At 37.6% G+C, this 15,330-nt stretch overlaps 1 protein-coding gene across 4 annotated transcripts in view; it reads right to left on the bottom strand.

Moving 5' to 3' along the window:
* Positions 1–873: 873 nt before the first annotated feature.
* The window catches only part of KCNQ5 (potassium voltage-gated channel subfamily Q member 5), a 275,042-nt gene continuing 260,585 nt past the window's right edge, over positions 874–15,330 (bottom strand). For 3 of the 4 annotated variants that reach the window (XM_027884187.1, XM_027884186.1, XM_027884188.1), the window contains 4 exons: positions 11,528–11,636; positions 3,402–3,533; positions 2,458–2,584; positions 874–2,108 (listed from right to left, as the gene is read on the bottom strand). In XM_027884187.1, the coding sequence (XP_027739988.1) occupies positions 1,167–2,108; positions 2,458–2,584; positions 3,402–3,533; positions 11,528–11,636 (1,310 nt within the window). In that variant the 3' untranslated portion in view covers positions 874–1,166. The remainder of the gene's footprint in view (positions 2,109–2,457; positions 2,585–3,401; positions 3,534–11,527; positions 11,637–15,330) is intronic. The other variant, XM_027884190.1, reaches the window with a different exon arrangement.

The following is a 15,330-nucleotide window of genomic DNA, read 5'->3' on the forward strand; positions in this document are numbered from 1 at the left end:
TTTTTTTTTTTTCCTTTTTTTTTTTTTTTTTTTTTGGAAATAGCATTCATTATCCGTGGGAAAAAAAAAAACAAACAACTTTTTCCCTCTTTACCCTTCTTGTTTTATTTTCTGGGATAATTTCCCTTCCTGCCTATCTAAATCTGTATTATTATTTATTTCCCCACTGTTTGTGTTGTCTTTCTCTCTCCTCTGTTCTGTCTTCTTTAGTTTTACTTTGTATTTCAGTTCCTTGTTTTCCCTCCTTTCCTAGCCTTATGAAGTGCTGCAAGGAAAACTACCAAAATTTCCACAGAAGGAAATATTGCTTCTAAAATAAAGGCAGTCAGTGCCTGCTTCCTTCCCTCACCAATTGCTGCCAAAATGGTTCAGATTCACAAGACAGCTTCTCAATGAGACTAGAAGGAGAGATTCCCCTGAATTCTCAGTGTAGCCACCCGCATTATCCTCTTCTGAGGCCAGCCCCAATCCTTAAAATACAAACTTTTTGTAGCAAAATAGCGTTCTTTTTATGAAGAACAATGTAATATTGCTGTGTCAGGTGCTTCTGCCACAGCACTAAGTCACCAAAAATTAGATGGATGTTAACCTATTGTTTCTCAGACCTAAAAATAACTGTTAATGATGAGCAAATATTTCTATCTTGCAACTGGCAGCCATTTCTAACCCCCCCATTTCTAGCCATATTACTGGTTTCCTTGGTACCTTGCTAGCAGCTGTAGATAATTTTTCTGTTGTAAACATAAACTATCATCTAAATCAGGACATTATATATATATATTTAATTAGTTCAGAAGCAAAGTGCTTTAAACCTTGCAGTTTTTACTTCTGCTCTGTAGCAACGGCACTAGGTCTAATTGCTCAAATTTTTGATTTTTTTTTTCTTTTTGATACATCCTGCAGCATTAGCTTTGTAGGCAACTCATTATTTAAACCTACTGTACTGCATCAAAGGCTGCCGTACTGTAGGCGTAAATTTGGATGTTAGCCATCACTTAAACATGCATTTTCATGCAACTAGGAAATATATGGGCTCATTCAACTGCTTTGCAGATTCATCCTGAATTTTGTGATTTTATCTTACTGAAAAGGCTTTCAAAACAGTTCATGCTATGATATGTATGACTAGAGGAATGAACCAGCCAATGAAGAAAGCCAGCAAGCCATTATTTCAGTTTGACATGGAGCAGATTGAGTGCTTCTGTACCATCCCCTGGCTTGAAGATGCTTTGAGATGATCTTGATATTCCAGTCCTTAGAGAGTCAGCAGAGAGAGTTGTTTCCACTAATGGGCGCGAGATGGCTTCAGTAGTCTCTGTTCCTGCCTCTGTCTCCAACTCTTCATCAGTTATAAATAATTTTGACTCCCTCCATTTGGAGTATACATCTTGGCTACCTCTGGAACCACTGGAGTCACTGCCAGCAATCTGTATATTCAGTTCTTCTGTAGACTCTATAAGATTTTGTACAGATAAAGATTTTCCTAAGTCCATTTGCACCACAGGTTTAACTGAGAGCAAAGGTTCCCCTTCTGTATCCAGACTTTTTCTCCACGTGAGATCCTTTGTTGCACTGGGCTGTGCAACTTGTCCATTATCCTTTGATGCAACAAGGCAAGCGGTGACATTGGAAATATTTTCCTGTGTGGTTACAGGAATAATATGAACAGGCTCAGGCTTATTGATATGCTTCATTGATGAGAAAGGTGGTATTTGTAATGTTGTCGGAGTTGCTGGCTTAGTTGCCTGGTTTATTTGGTTTGATGTATTATTAACTGTTGCAGGTCCATCATTTGGCACTTGTGTTGCTTGACTATGCATAGCTGGACTGAAAGCATAGTAAGCCTGAGTGCTAAATTCATTTGGTGTCAGTATAAGCTGTAGGCCACGAGGCAGATTGGCACTAGCTGATCTGGATACACATCCACTAATTTGTGCAGAATTAGACAAATCTTTGCTGTCTGATGGACTCTGATAATCAGAAGTCTGCTCACACTCAAAAGCTGGCATTTGAAATGAAGCCAAAGTGAGCGCAGATGCAGATCCTTTTCGTAAAACTTGTTGATAAATGTCTAATAGACAGTCCAATTTTGACTCAATAGATTGTACCTATAGGAAGAGAGGAAAAGGTCAACATTAGTGCCAAATACTAATTTAAAATATTTTGAACCCAAGCAAAGAGAAAATGTGACTGCTGAAGAGAAGAACGAAGGTAGCTTGGCATATGCTATTGACCCTTGGAAAGAAAGAAGTCAAAAACCAAGTACATTTTTCACAAGCAAGCTAATAAAAGGGAATAAAAGGTTAAGGTAATACAGTCCATATAAACTTTATTTCAACATATAAGCAGATATTAGAAAAAAATATTTTACCTGTTCAGCTTTTGAAACTGGCAGTGAAGTACAGAATAGGCCATGAGCAATTAAGCAAGACCAAGCAACACAGATAATCACTCTACCTGTTTCTCCACTTTGACTACCCGCCCTAACATACTGAGGTCATCAGTTGTCTCATTCTCTGCAGGATTCTTTTCTCTGGTTCTTTTATCTGCTGTGATTTGTCCTTTCCCAAGAATTTGGTCAACACTGTAAGAGAAATCAAAAGCTGCTGCGATTCCTGAAAACAGTGATGATATGAAAGTGTGTGCTGTATCCATTCATTAAAAATGAACATCACAGTACTTCAAAAAAGCAGACAAACATAATTTTATTAATTAAAAAAAAAAAAAAAAAAAGGAGGGATTTCTGAGCATTTGAGACTGCTTTTCTTTTTTGTTGGCACTAACCAACCCTGGGAGAGCCAAGCGTAGACCTGCTGAAAGAGGGAGGGAGGAGGCAGCCTCTCCAGCAGCCTGATGTTGTGGAGGAACAGGCGTACCAGTGCCACCCCCAGCTTTCCTGTCCTAACGACAGCATTCAGTCCTGGAGAAATTGTGAGTTTGAAGCAGGAGTCTCAGCCTCGATGTTGATAATGGTAAATATGATAAAATGTTGTGTTTTGTTTTGTTTTCTTAATTACTATTGCCAAGAATCTATAACACAAAACCTACATAAACCTACCATAAATACCATAAATTACCAGTAGTTCCCAATTTCTTTTATGTGAAATAGAAGGCCTCAAGTGGGAGAAAGGCATATCCTTTTGGCAACCTCCTGACTGAATTCCTTGTTTGCAAATGCACTTTACAGATAAAGGATTACCTTTTCTATTGTTCAGACTTCCATTTTCTGAGGACAGTTTAGATACAAGCTTTTTGGTTTAGTTTTGCCCACAATTCAATTTCTATCTCAGCTGTGTTCATAGAGAGGTTGTGTAACACAGAAATGTTAAACTTTGCCAATATACAGTGTGCAGTGTATGACATTAGATGCTCATGCAGAATGGGACCAATTCTTTCCTTACCGTGACTGGAGACTCTTAATCCTGCATAACATGTCTAGATGACCTGCTGAATACTGTTCAATGACATCTTTGACATCATATGGGCGAAGTGTTTCCTTAAACTTTCGCTTTGCAACATGAAATTTCATAATTCTGTGGGGGAAAAGTGTTTTGCAGATTAATTTTCAGCAGTTGTGAAACAATATGATATATTTCACTGACACAGTTTGATAGCTATTTTTTTAATGGAAGGTGTTTTCAGTACAGCTTTTACACAATTGTTTTTGTAAGTAAAAATGCGCAAGTACAAATGCACTCTTACAAATGTTCTGTAGCTATCCCTTTGAATTGCTGTTTAAGAGAGTTGAAGTAATACTATTTTAACAACTGCAGACCATGTTTAATGTATCAGTATATACCTGTTTGGCTTTTATATGTTAGGTGGGTGATATGAAAAGTACTGAAGTACATGCCTAACTTAAACCTGGGATTAGTTCCACTGACTAGAGTGGGCTATCCTGTAAGCTACATCTGTGCTTATGCTACTTCTTTTCTTTAAAGAGAAGAGATTTCTCTGATGAGTGGATTACACAAACATAGATCATAATATTCTCTTATTCATTTTAAGTTCCTAGCTCTCCACTTTGGTTAAAAAAAAAATATTTTATGCACCCATTTTATTTTTCATCAGTTTTTATTTTTTAACTGACATTCAGGCCTAAGAATTTATTTTTAATTTATTTGCCTACTTAAGATCAAATTTTGCAGGCTAAAGAGAAGGTTTTATGTTTGTTCCCTACTGGAATATATGGAAATTATTACTTAATTAGCATTTATTTTTTTCATGAATTTTACTGCAGAATACGAAGTTCAAGATAACAAAATTGATGAATGGCAATTTTTTATTGTGAGAATTGCACAAGTTTCTGTGATTTGTGATATGTGAGCATGTGATGCCCACTGAGTAGCTCTTCTTAGAATGAAAAACTTGATATTAAACTGTAAATTTTAAATAATAGAAATGACAAAATTGGAAAGTAAATGACAGCAAGATTATTTTCCAGGTTAGCTGCTAAAACCTGAAGTTTTCCTTGGTTTACATAAGAACTGGAGAAGGGAGAAGAGTTCCATGTAAGAACTGGGAGAGAAGCCAAGGCATCGGGTGTGTTAGCTATTCTGGTCTGTGCTACAGAGCTTATGAATTCCCATTAGGGCCAAACTGCTGATATTTGCTGATATTGCAACTGAAAAAGGAAAGACAGTAAATTGGTATCCTATTCCAAATGACAATAGTTCATGCTAATATAGGTAGCATAATATATTTGTGCTTATTATAATATGTATTTAGAAGCTGTAAGACAACAAATTATAATAGAAACCAAAACATGGCTCTCACTCTCCAATGAAAATAGATTAGTAAAGTTTTGGTAGAATTTAGAAAAAAAAAACTTTATATAGTTAGGACAGACTTTATGATAATAGGTATGTAGAGTTTGATAGTATAGAGTGATGCTCTACTGATTTTTTTATCATACATAAATATTTTTTCAAATAATGTCAGCCTTTTCTCATAGTGCTTAAACTGTTGATATTTCCCATTCTGGTACTTTCAGTTAAAAATGAAATTGTTTGTCACTTGCATAGAGCTTGAACTATAATTCTGATTATAGAAATTAAAAATGGAAAAGGCCTGTTAGGAGTAGTTCATCACCTTGACAGTTCAGGACTGATCTCCATGCAGTTTTAAATATATCAGATGGTGCACTTTCCTCTTTTGCATTGCCAGCTGGTTCAACAGACCAAGGGCTTTTGGCATCTTTTGTAGTCTGCAGGCCTCTGAAGATGGGATGAATCTGGGATGCAGATTTTATTTTCTTTTAACTGTCAAATGAGGCCAAGATATTCAGTTCATAATACCTTGACAACCCAATCTTTTGGAATCTAGTTCCTTATTTAGGTTACAAAGAATAAATGATGTTGCTGACATACAAGATGGTGTCATAATTTTGTTTTTATTATTATGTTTTTGTGGCCACAATTTTTTACCTTGTGCTCTTGATAAAATAAAACTATGAAACTCTATTAGAAAAGCAGAGACAAAGGATTAATGGCATAATTGAAGACAACCAAATTTAACACAACTGGATGATTTTACAAGCGAAGAGACAGAAGACTAATTTTTATTAACAGCCATGGAAACTTCTTAATCAGCATGCACAAAAGTCTTCATTACTGCTTTGCAGTTTCATAACACTTTTTTTTTGCTAATCAAGGCAGTTTGTTCATAGTGCTCAGAATTCAAACACAGAATTGAAGCATCACAGCTATATCAGTGAGGTGTAACTATACTCTTTCTCATTTAGGTATTTGCTCATGTGATTCCATCTTAATTAACTTAAGCAGGGTTCGGAACAAACCTGTATCGCTTACTTCTTTTTCTTCAAATATACAAAACTTTACATAACCTGTGCAAAAAAACCCTGAAGTGTTGCAAAAGACTGCCATTTTAAAAGCCCACAAGTTAATTAAGAAAAAGAAAACCTGAATTCTTTCAGTGATGGAGCCTAGCAACTGCTTTGCAGTTATTAAATTTGGATGGATTTCCATAGTTATTTACTGTCAGTTTTTAAAACTCAATTGGCTTCCTGTATCTTGAAATAACTATGTGATTGACTGTAATTGTAATCTTTACTGTGGGAGTGGTGCGGCACTAGAACAGGTTGCCCAGAGAATCTGTGGATGCTCCGTCCCTGGAAGTGTTCAAGGCCAGGCTGGATGGGGCTTTGAGCAACTTGGTCTAGCAGGATATGTCCCTGCCCTTGGAAGGGGCGTTGGAACTAGATGATCTTGAAATCCCTTCCAACTATCTCAAACCATTCTATGATTCTATGATTCTGTCATTCTATGATGATTCTATATGCTTGAACACCCATGTCGATAGATTATTATAACTTTGTAGAGTGTATGTTCCCGTGGGATAAAAACGAAAGGCTCAGTTTTGCGGGCACAGGCGGGTAACCCACCCCTGCAAAGAGGAGAAAATGAGCACAAAGTTATGCATACTCAAATTATTTGGAGCAGCAGCCCTTAGGACAGGAGGGACAGGGCAAACGAGCCCGGGTCGTCATTTTCAGCGGAACCACCAGGGGGCAAACAAGACTCGTCATAGACCGAGCCGAGTCGCCACTGACTGCACTGAAGTGCTGGTACCGATCTGGCAGCAGCGACTAAAAGTAGGAATCAACTCCGAACAACAGCGCCGTGTGGTCTCCACGACTTTTAAAAACATTGTTGGCATGTTCAAATCGCTGTATGACACGTAGTGCGGTGGTGTTTTATAACCCAAATATATTGTGATAGACGATATGTATTTGTAAACCCACCCAAATCACAAGGACGACAATTTTCTGGTGAGAATTAGGCAAATAAGTAGCTTGTTTCAATGATGCATCCAGAGGAAAGCAGAAAAAAAGCCTTGTATTGAAGCAGACCAATACATAAAAGTGCTTTGTCTAGAATCAATGTCCACAGGTCCCACTAATCTTATCTCGTACCCTGATAATCTGTGGAAAGTTACAGGTCCAATACCAAATGTTGTCTTATTGACTCCAGTAGCCAAAAGCAGCTCCCATTTCATTTATCTGTTCTCAAATGCAGGATCAGCACTGCTCTAAAGTTACAGCATTTTCTGTAAATGCAGGTTGCATATCTTCCCTGGCATTCACTGCATTTTAGTTTCCATTCATGTTGACCCTTCCATCATTAAAAGCTATTCTGTTTGTCATTTAGTCAACTTTGCTGAGACTGGCACCAAGTTAGAACATTCCTAATCCTCTGTGCAGCCCTTTCTTAATCATGTTATTTTTTTAAACCTGTGTCTTGTCAGTCTTGCCACTGTCTCAGGAAGAAAAAGTTTCATTCTACTGGGATTCAGGTAGAATCATACAGTTACTTATTACTACTGCTTTAAATATTAAAAGACAGGTAGGTTGTTTCACCCATAGGCAGATGAGGTGACCGCAGGCTGTTTGCTCGCCTGCTCCATCAGGAAAGCTGATGCAAAGAGATCTAGCTGTGGTGGTTCCTCTGTCTCTCTGTCCTTACCTTCCCAAATAACCCTTTGTCCAGTAAGACTGCAATGTGCAGAAGAGATCAGGATCTAATATAGAGATGCCAACAGACAAACATGCTTGAGAGACAGTTCAAATACATGTGAGGTGAATGAGTCAAAATTGCCTCCTCTCTCAGGTCTTGACTTGGACTAATCCATTCCCTAGAGGCAGAGATATTGTTTTTTTCCCAAGCACGGTCCTGTTCTAGCCAAAGACATACCTAAGACCCTTTCCTAGGCTCTGAAGAGCATCTGGGCAGAAAATATACAATGTGTTTGGTTTTAAAACAGGATTCTGAAACATAACATTGAACAAATTCATAGTGGCTGCTAAAAATAAATTTTTTAGGTGTTAGAGAAACATTGCAAAGACTGAACATAAATGTAAATTATGTTTTCCATCTTTGTCTATTAAATATGTATGACTATTCAACTATACAGCTTATCAGCTCAAGAGCTCTCAAGTTTCATTATGTTTAGCTACATTTATTATTTTTTTTTATTAACAACAAATGAAAACATATCTTTGTAATCACTAAAGAGAGAAAAGATCTATTAGGTCAATACGTTCATTTCCTGCCAATGCAGTTATTTCTACTGCATATTTATTTATGTTTCTCAAATCTTATTTTATATTCCATAAATAGTGACATAATTCCATAATTTCCACTGTGGAGAGTATTATAGAATTGCATGCCTCTTGCTATGGAAAATGATCAGAGATATCACAACATATGGAAACAAGGTATCCTCATCTTTCTTGAAGTCTCTTTTATACACATTCATCTTTCTGAACTAACAGAGTTGGAAAATTCAGTGGGTTTTGTTAAGCTCCTGGAACTCAGCAGGATATTAGTGGCTTTTTGTTCACAACAACACAGGGGACAGTTGAATAGTGCTACAAAACCTACTGGCACAGAGGCTTAGTGTACTGCTAGCAGGAACTGCTTTGTGCACTGCTCTGATCCCAGCCACAGGCTGCAGAGGAGCAGGACTGGTCCTGCTCTGGCTCAAGGCACGCTGTGGAGCACACCATCTTTCACCGCACTACCCAACTGTTCCCTACTTACCCAACACTGTTAAAATGCATCAAGTAGCTTTTCCTTACTTTCCCTACTCCCACAGCTGATCTTGCCTGACAGAGCTTGTAGTAAGGGGGGGATGGAGGAGGCAGCACAGGAGATGAAAGACTCAGATTGGGAAGCTTTGAGAGCAGGTTGACAGCTTAACATGTTACCAGACAGGTCTGCCTGGTGGGTCTTGGTAGGACTGGTTAAGAGTCCTGTCTCTTTTGGAAAGGACCAAAATGGTAAGAACTTTGTCAGGAAAGGGTTATTTTCTCTGTTGTCTGTTTTGACCATTTCAAAATGAAAGTTTGGGCATTTGTTTATTTAAAATCAAGAAGTTGTTTTGAACAAAAAAGTAGTCTTGGAGAAAATGTAAGTAAATAGGGTCAAAACTGAAGCACTACACTTTGAAATTATTAAAATGAAAGACTATAAATAAACCAGTTTTTGTCTTTTGCTATTTGAAGGCTGTCCAACCTGAGAGTAACCAGTATATTTTAGGTTTCTTTCACAGAAAAAAGCCCAAGCTCAAATGATTTGATTCCAAAACTGAGAGAGGACCTACCTCTGTAAACCCACAAGCATGAATTAATTTGGCTAATTTAATTTCCTTCACAAAACAAAAGGGCCATTTTTGTAATTTGTACCCATCTCTAAGCAGGGAAAAATAAATATTCTCCCTTATTACAATTTTTCAAGTTGATTTATCAACAATGGATTCAACTGCCTGTGTTTATATTTGGGGTCTTTTCCTAGTGTTTCATGAAGCTATGCAAGTGCCTTCTTGTCTTCACCTGCTTCTGTACACCAGCATATAGGGCAAAACAGCCTTTACCCTCCCCCATTGCCTTTGCAATTCAAAGCCGTTTCTAAAAACAAACTTCAAAATGAGGCACAGAGTTTCCATATAGGCAGATGTTATCATCTTGAAATTCTACAGTTACTATATAGAGTCTCCGATCCTTCTTCAGATGTTTGCATAGATTCCAGGTAACAGATACTCTGAATAACCAGAAAGAGGTGTATCAGATACCTGATGAACTGAATTATCAGTCTCTTGATTTTGAGAGATTAAAGTGTAGCATTTAACAGAAGTCTGAAGATCATGGCACGTTACTGCTTTACACATGTCAGACAAAGGTATGTTTCTGAACCAAGAAGCATGTGCCGCTTGTAATCTAGTGAAATGCTAACATTTGGAAGGAGATGGGAGAGATTCATGGCTAACAGATAACAAGCGGAGATTCTTATTCTCATCCTCAGTGGTGAAATTAGTTGTTTTTCTGGTAAGCTGACCGTGCAGAGAACAGCTGGAGATAATCTTAAAATTTAATGCTCATTAGTTAAGTAGTGCATGAATGACTATCAAACTCTTGCATCTTTGATCTTATTATGAGAACATTTTTGTGGAGAACATTTGCCAGCTATGTCCTTCATGTGTGGTTACTTTCCATTTGAACTGATAATGACCAAGAGAACCAAGCAAAAATGCAAATGATGCACTGAACAGTTCAGTGGCACCTTAGAAAACGAGCTTCAAGGAATTTGGATCTTATTAACAATGAGATGATCACTGGTATTGCTTGCCTGTACAAGTATCAAGGTGCACTTGTAGCCAAAAGTCAACCAGTCTATTTAAAATGCAGCATCACAGATAAGAATCTTTAGCATTAAAGCCACCTGACTGTGCTAATTGTTCCTAATTTGAGCATTTTCCATATGAGGGAATAGGGTTGCCTTGTAGGTGGGTGTCCACTGTGTAGAAGGATTTCTGTCACCTGCTGAAACATTTCTGGCAAGAGACCATTCTCATCAGTGACATTTGAGTTGTCAGTTGCAGTGGCTGTGGGCACGGGCCTGGTATCTGACAAGTTCTGTGAGGTCATTTCCAGGAAGGTTGGAAAAATGATTGGGAAAGAAGTCTGCAATTTATCTGTCAAGCTCTCTGTGCTAGTAGAAAAGTTTTAGAAACAGCCTTACTCAGTGTCTGTCTTCATTTTAATCAGTGGAAAAAGGGGAAGGAAATACAAGTAACCCATAGGTTATCGCTGTATGAAATTAGTTGATAAAAAGCTTGAGGGTTTTTTTGCTATAGTGCTGAGAAAACTCAGGCAAGAGTTGCCCTGCAGGAAAATATCATTCTTCTGTAGGTTTTTGCAGCAATTCCTTTCTGTCTGTCTGTCTGCCTGTCTGTCTGCCTGCCTGCCTGCAGGAAGGGTGCTGGGCACTGATGTAGCTGTGATGTAGTGACTGTGGTCATCCCCGGTAATAATCTGCTTGAACTCTCCTTGCTTATTGTTGTACACTTTATGGTGGTGATTTTACCTGTCAGAATTTGCACTCCAAAATATTCTGGAACATGTAGAGCCTTGGCAATCTCAAGAGTGTGAATGCTAAATTTAAACTTTCAGTACAGGAAATTTTATAAGTTCCAATGCAGTTTGCTGCTTTCTTGGAAAAGAAGGAGACTATCAGTTTTAAATTATTTGGGTTAAACTTAGTTCAGTGACTAGTGGTAGGCAAGGCTTTGCACAACTGAATGAATGTAATTATTCTGCTCTTACCAGAAGAAATTTGCAATAAAAGTCTTATGACAGTTTCAGAAATATGGAAATGAAATAAAGCCCTACACTTTTAAAGGAAATAACTTTTCCAGGCAAGGTGATACACGTTCAGTAAAATTACATCAGACTGTATTTGGATTACAGGAAATACAATGGAAATTATATCCATTACTCTATTTCTTTTCTGTGTGAAATCATATAACACCTTTAAATATTGAAAAGCTGATAACAGAGCCTATAAATATTTTAATTTAACTAAAATACTGATAAAAAGGAAGCATAGTATATTAGCTTTAGCTATGTAATAAGTTCAACTAACAATCATTTTATGAATTGACATACAGTTTATTAGTATCATAATCAAAGAAATCTCAAATGTTTATTAACTCAGTATTTTTTACTCACCTGATTGCTCTGATGACAGTTTTAAGAGCAGGGGTGAGATCTTCTACTGACACATCACACTGGCACCCTTTGTCATCATAAACATCATCTGTTCCAAGACTGGTGTCAGCTGCAAAATGCAAGAGCAAACTAAACAAGAGGCATTTAAAAATCTCTTCTTTAGTGTTTTCAAACTGCTTGCAGAGTGGTTCTGGAAAAATAAAGATTGCAAACCTAGTATGACAGAGCTTCATCAGTTTGCAAACTGTATGATGCACCTGTGTGTGTCTATGCTTGTGTCATAAACACTTGGGTAGTCCCAGTGTAAAATTAGTGTAAAAATTAGAAGGAAGAATTCCTTCTAATAATCTTTTAAATAAATAATATTTGAGTACCAGGATGTCTATTCCTGATGCCCCATGGTTTTTCATCACATTCTCTGTCGTACAAGAAAGAGATGGTGAGCTAACAGATGTAATGGCAGAATCAAAAGATGCTGAAGTTTTATTGTTACTATTTTACCACTATGGGTCAACCTGACCTTGAGGACAAAGGAGAAGATCCATTTCATTTAATAAGGAGGTGGTGGAATGATCCGACACTTTATTACAGGCGAAAATAAAAAAAGCATCTTTTTGCCAAAAATGAATAGAGAATGACATCCATCACGGATCAATTGCCACCTTAAACCTCAGAGCCATGGAGATATTGAAGCCTTCCTTTGCCATAGGAGCTTAAGCCAAGTTACTGTAATTATTTACCTGAGAAAAAAAGGATCCTTTACCATTTCTTAACACCATTTCTTAGTCTTACCATTTCTTAACTCTGCCAGAGTTACCATTAGAGAATTATCTAGAAATCTCAGAAGTGCCCATTGTATCTGAATACACAAATAAAACAGGTACTGATGCATGACCAAGAGGCTTACAAACTTAAAATGTGCTGGAATATGAATGGAGCAAGAAGGGCAGGGTCACGGATGCCTGCATATCATATATGTTTTGAAGGTATGTGAAGTACAAAAAAATTCTTGAGGGTAGGTGTTTTTTCATCCCAAATAATCTTTCTTCAACTGCATAAAGTCTAAGCGCCCAGGTGAAGAATTTTACTCAAGGCCAGTGTATTTCATCATGTAAGTGTCTCTGCTTCATCAGGAAGAGAGTGTAACATGAAAGAGTGACATGAAACATAGAAAAAAGTATGGGATTCAGGAACCACTCAGTAAGAGAGGAGATTTCTTCCCAGTCCTATGTCCCTGTCTACATTCATGCTGTTATTTAAAATATAGGTTTAGTCGTTCCAAAACACTTCAAGTAAACCATTTCAGGGGCTTCTATTAGCAGATTTGAAGCACAGACAGACACAAATGATTAGAAGATATTTTTTTCAAGTTCCTTTTTCAGGTAGACTGCAAATTAAAGATGAAAAGTATTATTTGTCAGTCAAAAGTGCCTAAAATGTCATGGTACCTTCTAAATCTAATAGAAATGCTATCTTGGCATGAACAGCAACATACAGCATTTTCAGGAACTGGTGTTGCTGCATTGTTTTCTTCACAGACCTAATGTTCAGGCATATTAATTTTTTTTTCCTTAAAAAAATTGAGTAGTTCATTACTCTTGGGAACTGGAACATTTATAAGGAACATCTGTAACTTTGAAGAACAGGTGATTCTACCTTTGGTAGATCAATTTAATAAAGAAACATGAAAAATAAAATGCAACTATAAAAATTTAATTTTTAAATTGTAAAAGTGTAATAGTAAAAGTAAAATATCTTCATGCAAAACTTTGAAATCTCTCCTTCTATGCTATTACTGTAAGTCATGCCTACAATGATGCCAGGAGTGCTTTTTCCATGCACGCTTTCATAAGCTTTTCTACTGGCTTATCTTATTGATAAAATATGTATCTCTCCACCTATCCTGCCTCAAAAACACGTGGATCCCTGCCCAGAAATGTGACTAGCTAAAATAAACTATGCAATTAGTTTGATAGGTATACACACTACCTAAACTCCCCCCTCAGAACGTGCTAAGTATTCCACAACACTAACTTTCCAGGTGTCACATCTGATCAGCCTCTCCAGTTACCTCTCCCAGTGTGGAAATCTCCCAGCTCATTATAAGTGCCGTATTAAAACCAGCGCTTTTTATGCTACTGATATTTCCAGTGACTCTCTAAGATTTGAATCTATTCTGTTATGTCAGTATAAGTTAGGAAAAATTCTGCTAAGAACACAAGAGCTATAACCGTGTAAACCCAGTGAAACAGGAGACTCTAACTTGAAAGTTTAAAATAAACATGTTTCTGAATGGTTGTCTCACTGCCAAGAAGAGTGTCATTAATAAAAAGGCTTCCTTAACATGGTGTATCTTTGCAGAACTGTTTTGAGAACAGTATGGTGCAATTACAGTGTTTCATATTGCTCCCTTGGGAATACAAAAATCAGCAAAATTTTTAGATAGATGCTGGAAAATTGTTATAAATTTAAGCCAGCTTTAAGAACAGATGCTGCTCCTAATAAATCACCTTTTTTCTTTTTAATATTCCACTGATATAAATTTCCTAATTACGGCAGAACCTCAATACCACATGTCAATAAAGGTTGTGAAAAGCTATAAACCTTATTTGATTCCTATGGGAAATATTCATGTTTCTTTAGAACACTGAGTTGACTTGGGAAAAAGTTTGGGAAATGCATAGTAGCAATTTGGAGAAAAAATTCCAGCTTAAAACACCACTGAAATCAAAGTTCACATTCTGATGAATTTTTCCAGTGGAAGCTCGTGTTGTGTACCACATAGTTATGAGGTGAGACGTACTTGTACCCCTTCTGTCCCTCTCGAGTTCATCCTTGAGGTCAGGGTTGAGTTGGGGTCAGTTTGGCTGCTTTAGTAGCTACAGCTGTTCAAATCCCTGCCAGTTCCCGGATGGGGCTAAGCTACATCCTCCAAGCTGCTGTCTGTTCCCAGGGAAAGCTCTCCCCAAGCACTAACAGGGCAGGTAGGTGCCCAACTACCAGCTGCATACATCTACTTCTTCATCCTTCCCCATACCCCTTTTCCGTGTCTCCTGCTCTCCATTGGGGTGGCTGCGCATGGTCCACGTGGGTTCCACGAGGAACTTTGGGCAGCAGCTGCTCTGCATGAGCCTGACTGTTCTTCCAGGCCTTCTGAGAGTTAGCCTTGGTCCCTCTTTCTCTCGAGGAAGCTCTACCACTAGCTAAGCAGGGTTTTCCAGTCTGTTGTTTGGGCAGACCATGAATATGGTCTCAATGATGGCCAAAGTGTCTCTTAATACAGATTTAGACAAACCCCTGCAAGTTTCTCTAAGAAGGGCTGTCAGTCCATTTGACAGTCCAGAAACAATTCCACTTTTCTAATACCAGCATATTTACAATTCAGTATATGTTTTGATCCTAAACAAAGAAAGTGTTTATTTCACAACTGATGAGACATCCACAATTTTCTTACAATCTTTGACATTATTTACCTTGGGCTACAGTCTGGTCTCTGCTGCTTTTTAATTTTTTCCTCTTTCTTCCTGAAGACCAGTCTTTGATTTAATCACATAGCAAAGCAGCAGTTACCAAGATATAAAAGAGGTGTGCACAAGGCAGTAAAATTGTCTTGATATTTCCCTGTTTGTCACAGTATTTATTCACTTGTCACGCAAACTCTAGTCATTAATGATCACCCCAAATGAATGGGCAAAAAAATTACACTGTTCCGAAACATTTTATGTCACCAACACAAAATTTAGAAGTTTGTAGCTGCATTTCATATGGCTCTGTGCAAAAGTTATGCACAAGGCTTGGATTAT

This window comes from Empidonax traillii, unplaced genomic scaffold (genome assembly GCF_003031625.1).
Source record: "Empidonax traillii isolate 1590-97213 ecotype Southwest subspecies unplaced genomic scaffold, ASM303162v1 scaffold139:size1643147, whole genome shotgun sequence".
In the NCBI taxonomy this organism is placed as follows: domain Eukaryota; kingdom Metazoa; phylum Chordata; class Aves; order Passeriformes; family Tyrannidae; genus Empidonax; species Empidonax traillii.